Here is a 12,933-nt window from a genome sequence, read left to right as displayed (position 1 = left end):
TCTCCATTTTAAAAGCTTTCTGCAATTCAGTAAAAAATTTCCATTTATTATAAATAATTCCTGTAATTTAGCCTTTTGATTTTTACATATATGAAGTAAAAATGTGGTTATTAGAATGCCTTAAACATCAAATATTTTACTTTTTAGGTTCACTAGTAGATGATGAATCCTTGATTGGTGTTCTGCAAACAACTAAGCTAACAGCTGCTGAAGTAGCTGAAAAGTTGGCTGTGGCAGCAGAAACTGAAGTGAAGATTAACACTGCTCAGGAGGAATATCGACCTGCTGCTACACGTGGAAGCATTCTTTATTTTCTTATTACAGCAATGAGCATGGTCAATAATATGTATCAAACTTCACTGGCTCAGTTCTTGAAGTTATTTGATCAATCCATGGCCAAGTAGGAAGGCACAGATTTTTCTACAATCCAGATATTTGTCTTTCCAATGTATTTGATGTTATTAACATGCTTTGTTTTTGCTTCATTTCCATTCTTCAGATCTGGGAAATCTCCTGTACCTCAGAAGAGAGTCTCAAATATTATTGAGTATCTTACCTTTGAAACTCACTCATATTCTGTTAGAGGCTTGTACAAAAATCACAAATTCCTCTTTACACTTTTAATGACATTAAAAATTGATCTTGAGAGAGAATATGTGAAAACCAAAGAGTTCCATACATTCATTAAAGGTAAGTATAATTTTTTTGGTTACATGGTTTCTACCAATAGTTCTGTGGGAACTACCTCTGTCCTTATCCCTGCTGTGGTCCAGTGAAGTTAGATGCCCATCTCTGTTCTACCTCCACCATTTAACCATGCTGTGTTCTATCCTGAGATTAAGATTATAGTTCTGCTTCTCTCCATCAATTTGTTTAATAATTATATAATTTTGTATTATCTGTGTATCCTTATTTTTATAAATTAGGTAACCTATTGCTCCTTTGCTTCACTGTTGAAAAAAGCTATCTTCTAAGTCGCAAGAGCAGATGCATGTAAAGTCCAGGAAGTGATACAGTTTTTTCTTAGTTTAGCTAGATAGGAAAGTATTGCGTGTATTATTCTGGATGATGGATTTTTTCACATATGCCTATGAACGGCAAAATAAAAACTAATGAAAGGAAAGGCATTGCATATTTAACGCATTAACATAACAAATGACTAACCATAAGAATTGAACAGGATTTATCAAAAAATTAGGGATGTATATTAATAACAAGACTATCCGTGATTCTATGATTCTATTACAATGAGAAAGACATTATTTACACTTTTGTAATTCTCATTCATAATTGAATAAGTCTGCCTCAAAAAATTAAGTTTTAAAATTTTTCCCAAAAGCAAAAGCTTCCCTAAGATCTGTTTACTGTCCACTCATTGGAACTTTTTGCTCTCTTTTGATGTTAATTGTTCTCATTGGCGTACTAATATCCAGATTCAGCAAGGTGATTCTTGTGTTCCTACTAAAGTATCCTTATTAAGATTATAGTTCTGCTTCTCTCCATCAATTTGTTTAATAATTATATACTTTTGTATATAATTATTAAGGATACTGAGGTAGCTAGAGCAGAGATTCTGTTTTGTGAAAATCATCACTGATAAAAAAATAAAATTCTTGCGTCCTTGAAGCATGCGGGAGAACATCTCAAAGAATTAACTCTTTTCCTGTAAGGTCAATATTCATTATAACAGTGACCTACATGAATAAATGATCTTAGTTGTGGAGACCACTGAATAATACCCTCTAGTTTTCCCAAGAAGTGGCATTAATTAATTTGTGGAGGATTGGGAAGAGGCAACTGCAAGAAGAAGAAAATTGTGATAAAAAGTTAATTATAAAAAAAAGGTAAAAGTTAATCTGCTTAAAATTGGATTGCAGTCTTATCCCAGAGGTGCTCCTTTGAGTTTACTCTTCAATTGCATATCAGTGGACATGAAACATGTATTATATAAGGCCAGATAGCCATTATATATGCTATTTAAAATTGTTTGTGCTTGATAGGCTGTCTAGGATTGACTGATTCCATCGGTCCAGAGTTTCTTTCTTTTCTTTTTGTGAACATATGAAAAGGAAACAAGATTATTAAGAATTTCCAATACTTAAATATAATCAGTATCATTGTATGAACTTTTAACAACAAACTATATGGAGCACATAATCTTAGATGAGGGGCTGAGAGAACTGGGCTTGTTCAGCTTGTCACACATAAGACTTAGGGGAGACTCAATAGTAGTCTTCTGTCACCTATGAGAAGGCCATTAAGAATACAGAGCCTGGCTCTTAAGTGGTGCACAAGAAGATGAGAGACAACAGAAATAAACTGGAAAAAAAAAAAAGAGAGATTCAGAGATGGATGTAAGGGTCAGGTGTTTGGTTTTTTTTTAATTATGAGAACGAACAAACATTAGAACTCATTGTTATACAGTCTCCATCCTTGGAGGTTTTTAAGATCAGACAGGATGTAGACCTGATTTTATCTCAGCTGACCCTGCTTTGAACAGGTTGGACTACAGACCTCCTGAGGTCCCTTCCACACTAAATTATGATCTTATGAAATAAATGCAGAGTACACAGGAGTGCAATTAGCACCCCAGTGAAAATTACATGGGCCAGAAAACATAATTTAGAAAGAAATTCCAAATATATCTTGACTCCTGGAATGCCATGTGTATTTCATCAGAATGTTTGTATCTACAGGAGGTGCAGCACTGGATCTACAGGCTTGCCCACCCAAACCATTCCACTGGATTCTTGACATGACGTGGCTAAACCTAGTGGAATTGAGCAAACTTCCACAGTTTGCAGAAATTTTGGATCAGGTGATATCTACTAATTAAATGTTAATAACCAATTTCCTAATCATAACTGTGTTCCTATGTTTTACATTTGGAGTGCACAAGAGATGTGGTTAAGAACAAGGCCACAGACTACAGCATGAAAGCATAGAAATGAACAGCTAGGTAGCATGAATGGAGGTATATTTATTTGCTCTGGGCTTTTTGTATGTTTTATTGCATTTTGTATTAAAGTCATTGAGGTAAAAAAAAGAAGAGAACAGGAGCAAAGAACTGGCAAAAAGGAAGTAATTGAAAGAGAGACAGAAATAAGGAGAAAGGATTAAAAAGTAGAGGTATCAAAAAGGCTCAGAAAGTTAATCTATGGTGTCAGGTTTTAAGTTAGAATTCTTTATATCTTGAGCCTGGTAGACTTTTACTAGTAAACTGTTTGCTGCTTGTTTTTAAATACTCATTTCCATTCCAAGGTTAATTTGTTATTCAGATATGATGAGCCAGCTTAAAAATACTATTTACTGATACATATATGAACTTATATGCACATAATCTTGTAATATGTTTACTTTAGTAAATTTCTCTTTTTTTAGTTTAGTTAAAACACTCCCTAAGCATTTCTGTTTCTGTACCTCCTAAGCACTCCTTGCTATTCAGGCTGATAGCCAAGACATTAAATTCTTCTTGCTGTTACAGCACTGGTCATCCAAGTTCATTTTGTGATGGCATTTAGTGCCCTGAAGGGTAGCAGAGATGTTCTTTAAATTTTGTACCTGGAAGTGGTCATGGCTGTTTCTTAACTCTGCATCAAGGCAAGATCTGGATATGTACCAGCTGATTTCTTCCAGGTTTTAGTTTGTGGACTTATCAAAACAGGATATTGAGTCAGGAGAAAGTTGGATGAATTTTAGTTGGGTCTTCATATGGATTAGGGTGCCAGAACCCAAAATGTATGCCACATCACACTTGCTAACACTGTTTAAATTTAGCTAATACTGTTTCAATTTAGCTGTGGGTTTATGAATTATGTATTTTCTTTTTAATTTGTAAATTGCAATGGTTCTGTTATAGCACTTTTCTAAAATTGGTGCAAACGAAATTTTAGACTCCAAAATACACAGGTGACCATGTTACCGCAAAAAGGCCTCCTTTTAGCACTAACTTAAAATTTCCATGTATTTGCAAGTTGAAATATGACAATTAAAGGATTTAATAATACATAGAGATGAAATCTGGGAGGGTGCCAACTAAGATATCAATTAAAAATGCATATAGGGAGATAAAATCTTTTTAATACTTATCTGCATCCATTAGAAATGCTTTTCTATTTGGATCATCATATTAAATACCACTGGATCATTATTCACTTAGAAACAAACAGAAAATTATTTAAAGTAAGAAAAAGAAAGCTTGAAAATGATATGCTCAGTTCTCAAGACATTGCCTGTGTTTTCCTTTTTTTTTTGCCAGTTACAATTATTTTTGTCCTCTAAAAATTAAGTCCTCCAGTCCCAGATGCCTAATTTAACCTAATAAAGACATATCCCTCTTTAAACATTTAGATGACCCTATTCCTTTTCACACTGCTACTACTTCCATTTCTGGTTGAGAGGTGGTACAAAGAAATACATAATGAAAGCTTAATGATTTTACTGAGCTAACTAAAGTTCCTTTAGCTCAGTAATCTATCTCTGGCTGTGGCCTAGCTTTGAAAGGGTACCTCTTCTGAATACACTTCTAGCATGTGCTTAGGTTGATGACTGTTGATGTAGAACTGAGCTATTTGCTTATAAGGTTGTTTTTCTCAGACATGGATTATAGTTCAGAAAGAGATATTTGGTGTTTATTGGTCTCTCTGAATTTCATTATAGCAAATATGTGGTTGGAAGATGTCGATATATGTTCATTTCTCACTCCTCTCCCAATCCATGATTGGTGTAGGTTGTTCTGAAACCATTATCTGAAACCAAGTCAGTCAACTGGACAGAGCTCCTTGGTTTATAACAGGCATATGGAACTGTATTTCAGAACAGATGGTATCAGTGTACTCCTTGTTCTCTTTCCAGTGATCTGAGAACATTATGGTAGCTGACTCTTCTCAGTCACTGCATTAGAGGCTCAACTGCATAGCAATTTTCACTCTGTTCTGACCACCAATGTCCTTGTCCTATTAGATCCTTGATTTTGCAAGGTGCCTGAATAATGATCATATTTGTAGTCAGATTTATTCTTTCACAAGTGAAAAACATACTAGAAGTCTGTTATTTTTCATTTGTGATTCTTTGGCTGGCTGGTCTGCACTGGAACAGATTTTTCTGTTCCTCTTAGTACTTTGTGATCAGACGTAATGAGTTAATCACCGTATGATCCTCTTGTAGTATAGAATCTTTCTGCTAATTACTGCTTTTTCTCTAAGTAGCTGCATGTGTTTGGGAGGTGAATCAGTGGATAATTGATTAGCTTAAGAGCCGACGTCTTAATACTGAAATTTCTATTTTAAATATCTTACTAGCAATTCACATGGCGTATGTCTTAAGTGCTATAGACTTTTAATGTTATTTGTAACATTATCCTAATATAATAACAGACTCATCAAAATGCACATCTACAAAGGGATTTTGCTATGGCTGAAATATATTTATATGTGTCTCAATGTCATAAATTTAGGTATCCTCTAATGAGAAGCGATGGAAAAGCTGGTTTGATAAAGATGCTCCTGAGGAAGAGATTATACCTGATGGATATAGTGATTCACTTGATATCTTTCGCAAGCTTTTACTCATCAGGTGAGCATTTTCAGAAATTTGGGAAATAACACACATGGCTACATTGCATGTCTTGGCCTATCCAGTGTGCTATTATCATAATAGGGTAATTTTAATTCATTTCTGGGTGACTTGAAATAGTATTTAATTCACATACATGAAGTATGATTTAATTCACTCACTTCAGAGATACCCTTTGAAGAGTCTAAAAAATTTATTTCTAGGAAATATATTTATGGCTTTGCTTTTATGCCATGACAAATGGAAACTGGTAATCACATTGCAGCCTTCTCCAAAAAGTCACTGAAAAAATACAATCATTCTGATAGTTTTAAAATATTTTTTTTATTTCTTCATTTCTTTTAAAATGAGCTATTTTAAATAACTTTAAATGTGTTATAATAATAATATTTTTTAAAAAATAGATTTGTGGAAATGCAATAGAGGTGTTCCAAAGTCCCACGTGAAAAGTGTGTGATTGTACTGAATCAGCTAAGATCTCTGTGGCAGGGGTTGGCATAGAATGGATTTCCCCAAAGCAGCATTCAGCTGCCTTATGCATGAGATCATATCTTCTTATGTTCATTGTATACTTTCCAAGTGCTGCAACAATTAAATCAGAGGTGCTCCATTAAAAAAAAAAAAAAAAACAACAAACAACCAAACCAGCAACATTAATTACTAGACCAAGATTTTTGTTTGGAGGAGATTCAACCTGTGCAGTAAAAAGGCTAGAATCTCATGGAAGAAGTACAATATGCCTTTGAATAAGAATCTAAAAATCATTTTTGCCAAGTGATATCTTTTATCCAAAAGTAACAGTTTGTATTTTTTTTTCCCCATGGGAAAAATGCTCACCCCCAACACAAATGCAATCCAATGCAAAAAAGTTAAGTCTGTACCCTAGAAGACTAATAAACCCAATGAAACATCTACAGAAGTCTCCTAAAGGACAAAAAACAATCTTGCACTTCCTTACTTGTGTTCTCAGATACAAAATCTGTGCTTTAAATGAAGAATGTCCCAGACTGATAAAGGTACCCAGAAGAGAAAATCCCAGTGCAAATAAGTTACTTAAGGCAAAATTGTTAGCAACTGAAAAGTATTGAACAGTCCTAAGCAGAGGGGAAGACCACCAGCTCTGTCTATTGTTGTATCTGTAAAGACAAGCCTACAAACATATGTGAATGTGTATACACATATAAATGCATATTATAAAGCAAAAAATCTCTGATAAAAATAGAATTTCTAATTTAAGTCTGGTCTTTGCAACAGGAAGAGGCAGTGAATTAGTATCCTGGTATATATGTTAATTTCTAGGTCTTGGTGTCCAGATCGAACCCTTTCCCAAGCCAGGAAATATATTGCAAATTCCTTGAGTGAGAAATACACAGAGCCATTCATTTTGAATTTAGAAAAAACATGGGGAGAAAGTGACACACGGTCACCTCTCATCTGTTTCTTGTCTATGGGATCTGACCCAAGTATGCAGATTGAATCCTTGGCTAGGAAGCTTGAATTAGGTATGTAAGCAATTATTCATTGTCATGTGTTAAGATACGGAAGTGTAATGTAAGTAATTTTAGGTTCTGTTTGTTTTTTTTTTTCTCTGAAAAGTATTTCTTAAATTATGTTGCACTATTGTTCCTGAACGGTATTCTTAGAGGTAAAATAATATTTTAAGTAGAAGATGGTATGCTGAGAATCATTCTGTGTGCAGTTGAAGAGTAATGTTTTCAGAATTTTTTTTCCTAAATTATTATCATCCTTCTCAGTGATGATTTTTTTAACCCCTATCTGTAAGACAATATTTACAAATTTTGATTGTTTGTTTGGTTTGTTTCAGCTAATTTTTGTTGTTGTTCTGGCATAATGACAATACTGTTTTTTTGTTTTTACTTTTAACTGCTGATAATGTGAAAATCGGTAATCTGTTTACAAAAAAAAGCTAACCAAAAATACCCACAAGATCAGCATTTGTATATTCTGAATTTTATGTCTGCATCATAGGGAAAGTTTGACGAACTGTGCATATGAACTGAGTTAGAAGTAGGAACATACATTCTTATTATTAGTCACATTAAAATTTTTGAATATATTACAATTATACAATTTGCTTACTTACATGGCTTCATTATCTATATTTAAAGAAAAATCTGGGTTCATATTTCAAATGCTGTAGCTTACTTCATTAAAATTTGGCAAGTGTTTCACTTCTACAAACTCTAAATATTGTGGATGTATATATAAATATTATTTTACAAAGATAGTGTTTAGGAAAATTACATATAGTAGTATAATAAGATAGTAAAGGGATTCTACTTTCATATATTTTTCCATTAAAAATATTTGAAAGTATATAATATATATTTTTGCATTCAAAAGAATATATTTTTGCATTAAAGTGTACTTAATTGTGCTGTATTTATATCACTGTTTTGGGGGGCTGAATTGGAATTCTTACTTTTTGTCAAGAATGTAAGTTCATTAATCATATGTTGTCAAATATGTTGTAGAATGTGTGACCATCTCTATGGGTCAAGGACAAGAAGTTCATGCACGCAAATTCATACAGGCATCAGTGCAACAGGTGGGAAAAAACACTGCAATACAAGTTGACTGTTTTAGTATTCTTTTACACATCAGTCATAATGAGGAAATGCTTCTTTAGATTTCTACAAAGTTGTGTCCTCTTTATCTGATAGATGGAAGTGCTTCAGAGCCTTTCCAGGACTTCCTGTCTTTCATGTAGAAAAAAGAAAAGGTCAGGCAGTATCAGTTCAGGGAATTCCAATTGTATTATAAAATCATAGACTGGTTTGTGTTGGAAGGGATCTTTTAAGATCATGTAGTCCAATCCCCTTCCACAATGACCAGGGGCATCTTCAACTAGGTCTTTGTCTGCCATCTGTGAGATAGCTTCATTTGAGGAGCAGAAAAAAAAGAATCTTGTCAGATGATGTTTATTCGTTTAACCAGTGTACAATCTGCTTAATTTGTGGTTTTCTATTACGGACATACATGTATATGTCTGTAGGTATATGGCCTTTACTACACGCTTTCTAGATACTATTGTATAGTCCAAGGTTCTCTAGCTAATGCAGCCTTGGTTATGGAAGTTCTCTATAGTATCTATTTTGTGTCCCAGTAACCTCTGAATTCCTTCCAAATGTTGTGACACCAGTACTGGAATATAGATGTACACCACTTTGGAAAAACTAAAAAAGGAAATCCACTGGTAACAAATTCTGAACTAAATGCCTTGGCAGTGCAGACATTTTACAGAAGGGAGAATATGTGAACATCAAATGTGAACATCAAATCTGAAACAATGCAGAATTAATAAAAATGAAGACAAATCTCCGTGGTTTTTTTCTTACCTCTGGCCAGGAGTATATAATATGATTAAAACTGTGGTGCTGTATTGCATGTAGATAATTTTCAAAAAATGAGCCTGATTCATTTAGAATTGTGATAAACTGATTAAAGATCTTCCTCAAAAAAAGTGGATCCCCATAAAAGAAGAAAAAACCCTCTGTAATTTAATATTTTTTTAATATCCATCAGTTCACCATAAATATTTCAATTATATTTTGTCACCAAATGTTAATTATTTTTAAATGAGTTAAAACAAAATTGCCAAAATGAAATTACAAGCAGTAATGAAATCCACACATCACTGTTTAGAACTGATTAAATAATATCCCATTTTAATATCAGGCTTCTGATTTATCAGACTTCTAAAGGGATGCTACAAAAGCTGATGAGTTTAAACTCATAAGCAAAAATACAGAGAGATAACAGTCAAAATAGAGCTTTCATGCAATCTTAGACTTGAATAAAATCAAAATTAATATGCAGAGGTTGAATTTCTTGCAAATACACTTATTTCAGATAAACTAATTGCAGTTAAAAAGTTTCGGAGTCTTGTTACTGTTTCTTTACACTTAATTATTTTATTAAAAAGTAAGTTTTTAGAAAATATATTCCTTAGATTTCAGCTGCTACTTTTCTGCTCACATTCTTTTGAGTCTGATAGCAGGATTACTTGATACTAGTGTTTTGCTGAGAAAGGAGAGGAATTACTTCTTTTTGCCACTAGGTAGCACTGACACTTTACTTAGAATATTGGCTCCGGTAATGTTATTTTCATTGTGAACGATAGGATTTGGAAATCACTGTTGCACTAACTTTTCCTATTTGCTTTAACTGTGCCAATATCAAATCAAATGATAATACATATTCAGGAGCAATCCAAAAGTAAAAAAAAAAAAAAAAAAAAAAAAAAAAAAAAAAAAAAAAGCAAGACCAAATTTGATTCTAATATAGACAATTGGTTTTAGCATTATAAATAACTTACTCTAAATTTTATATTATAATAGTCTATATTCTTATTTAGGGAGGCTGGGTGTTACTTCAGAATTGTCATCTTGGACTGGATTTCATGGGTGAACTGCTGGAGACACTTCTTACTGTTGAGATACAGAATGAGACGTTTCGAGTTTGGATAACTACTGAGCCACATCCTAAATTCCCAATTGCACTGCTACAGGTTTGTTTAAATATTTAATTCCAGTACCTCAAGCCATCAAAATTGTGCAAATTAAGTTTGCAAATTGAAATTAAATTAATGGGGAAAAGAAACCTCAAAAAAGCCAAATAAAAACAAAACCCAAGAAAAAATGAACTTACCTCACAATGCAAGTAACACTTTAAACAGGAAGGTTACTTACTAGTAACTGGAAGTTCTCAAAGATGCATTATGTCTGTGTGAGTTCACACTAATTCAGTAATCAGAAACACTTGAATCAAAACTCTCTCTTTTTCCCAACCCAGCCTTGTGAACAGAGTAATGCCTGCAACTGTTCTTAGACTCTTCCAGATTTCCCTGTCTGAAATAAAGGATAAAGGGAACATAACATCTCAAAGAACATATTCCACCAAGAAGTAACCCATTTTACTTTGGATAAATGATCAGTGGTTGTTCTGTAGATCTCAAGGAGACATTTTCATCAGTACCAGGAAAATTGTCTAAACTCTTACGAAGTACATTTAAGTTACTTATGATGGTTTCTAGCTCTCTCACAGTGGCTCATAATGCTAGTTAATATCTAGTGTAATAGATGTGTGTTAACATTTCTGTGTTTATAGACCCCTTTCCTTTAAAAAAAAAGGTGGAAGTCTGCTTAGTGGTTCTCATTCTCTCTAAATAACAATAGATACCATAATTGATACCTAGAATGTGAAGAAAGGGAAGAGTTCCTTTCTTGAACGAATCTAGGAAACAGCCTTCAATAACAAATGTACGTCACCATGGAAAAGCATTGTGTATAGACAGCTAGTTTGCTAAAACACACAGTTTGCTAAAAGTGAGACTAGAGAACTGAAGAGCGTTGCTAGTTGAATTTCATCACTGCATTTATCTCAAATATCTTGCATGTGATTTCCCACTCTATAATATTACACTACACGTTAAAATATTAACATCTTCAGGGATTCCAGAAAATTTTTGACAGGCAAACCGAAAGCCACCTCCTTCTCAGAAGAAAGGAGAGAATAATTTCCTCTTTTTATATAGAACATGCAGCAAAAACTGAACAGGATATCTTTTGAAGTGTGGAAAGACTGGTGAGCAAGTGTTCCCATTCTGTCCAACAGTCTAGTGTGTTTATGTGCAGATAGATAGGTTTTTGCAGAAGACTGGAGCTTATCTCTGAAACAGCATGTCTGGGCTCTGCAGCCCAGAAATAAGTTTGTGAGACTGAAGTTGAAAAGTCATTCCTTAAAAATAACTGAAGTTTTTTACCACAAGTATGGAGATGGTAAAACTGCCATATGAAGTACATATTCATGAATGTCTTCCATTAAGTGTCTGTCGGAAGTAGAAAGAGTTCAGAGCCATTCTTGCATTCAGCTCACGGGCAGGCATTTAGTGTGCTTTCAATGCATGCTACCACGTTACCCAAGCCAGCCAGCAAAGTATTTACTGTGGGAACAGAAAAATACTTGGTTTTTGTTTGGGTTCCTCCAGCATTTGAAGGTGTCTCAAGGAACAGAGATTCTAGTAAGGCCAGTCTGTGTCTGACCTAGTAGATTCAAGTGTGCCCCATGAACTTTACCCAGCATTGGAATGCAGTAGTACATAGCAGTAAATAATTACAACATTCTCTGACACAAAAACCTGTGCTAACTAGTGTTCTTCCAATTAATTTGCAGCTATGGTTTGACAATTGAAATTTTGTAGCAACTATTCCCATAAGGCAGTCAGCATGGAACTAAGAGGCTGTATTCTAAGGAGCTATGGCAATTTACTACCACAAATGCCCATTCCATGCCTACTGACCAAAGTGCCTAGAAACATTCTCAGGTGAATCTAATTTATTTGTGCAGATCTAGCCACAGAGTCCCGAGTAGCCACTGTGAACACAAAGATCTGAGGAGAGGTGAGACTTCTTTGTATTTACTGTGAACTCCTGGGACCAGAAATACAAGATGCTTCATCTACTCTAGATAGTTCTCTTCCATCATTCAGTCATTGCATTAGGGGTAGAGAACCATATGGTGCCTTCTGAAAAGCATGGCAAGTGCTTCTAGGTTGCTGATGAAAATTCTTGGATCTATGGACAAGTGCCCATGATGGTTCTGACCAACATAAACCGAAGGTCTATATTCAAAATCTTTCGAGGACTGACCTTGTATGTGCTCAGTTTATGTAATTTACAGTAAAGCTACATATTAACTTTGTATCTACAATGCTTTAGCTATTTATGTTTTATTTATAACTAATAGTTGCAACATTTTTGCATGTTGCCATTTTTGTTTCAGTAAACAAATCCAATTCCTTTATATTTTTCACATGACAGATTGCTATAAAGTTCACAAATGAACCTCCCAATGGAATACGTGCTGGATTGCAAAGAACATTTTCTGGAATTAATCAGGATCTGTTAGATGTTAGCAACTTGCCTATGTGGAAACCTTTGCTTTACACTGTAGCTTTCCTGCATTCTATTGTTCAGGTACTAGTCACAGAGTTTTCAAATAGTGTTACAATTGATAGAGTCACTTTAACAGAGGTTCCTGAAAATATGCATTCTGAGATTTATTGTAGCATCATGTTGCAAGACTGAAGCTTTAATTTCTTTTCTCTGTATATCAAGATTCCTTATTCTTTTTTTTATGTTTATTTATAAATTTTACACAATTTTTATACTATGGATATTTAGAATGAGGTGGGGTTTTTTCCTCATCTAACTTTAGCTGGTCAAAAGTTGTTTGGTGTAAGGGGGAAAAGCTATCTTTGTAGACAATAGAAATAGATAAGCACTCCAAAAAAGAAAATCAGCTTATCTATCTTAGCTGTCTCTCTAAAAAAAAAAA

General features: G+C 34.0%; 1 protein-coding gene across 1 annotated transcript in view; it reads left to right on the top strand.

Moving 5' to 3' along the window:
- The window catches only part of DNAH8 (dynein axonemal heavy chain 8), a gene marked incomplete at its 3' end in the record, with an annotated part of 135,210 nt that overhangs the window by 107,422 nt on the left and 14,855 nt on the right, over positions 1-12,933 (top strand). The window contains exons 72-79 of the mRNA XM_080615859.1: positions 148-400; positions 500-690; positions 2,697-2,818; positions 5,456-5,574; positions 6,874-7,076; positions 8,070-8,143; positions 9,953-10,105; positions 12,417-12,572. Coding sequence (XP_080471985.1) covers positions 148-400; positions 500-690; positions 2,697-2,818; positions 5,456-5,574; positions 6,874-7,076; positions 8,070-8,143; positions 9,953-10,105; positions 12,417-12,572 — 1,271 coding nt within the window. The remainder of the gene's footprint in view (positions 1-147; positions 401-499; positions 691-2,696; positions 2,819-5,455; positions 5,575-6,873; positions 7,077-8,069; positions 8,144-9,952; positions 10,106-12,416; positions 12,573-12,933) is intronic.

Source organism: Psittacula echo (genome assembly GCF_963264785.1).
Source record: "Psittacula echo genome assembly, chromosome: 4".
NCBI lineage: Eukaryota > Metazoa > Chordata > Aves > Psittaciformes > Psittacidae > Psittacula > Psittacula echo.
The sequence above is the reverse complement of the archived record's forward strand: the minus strand, read 5'-3'. Positions and strand labels throughout refer to the sequence as shown.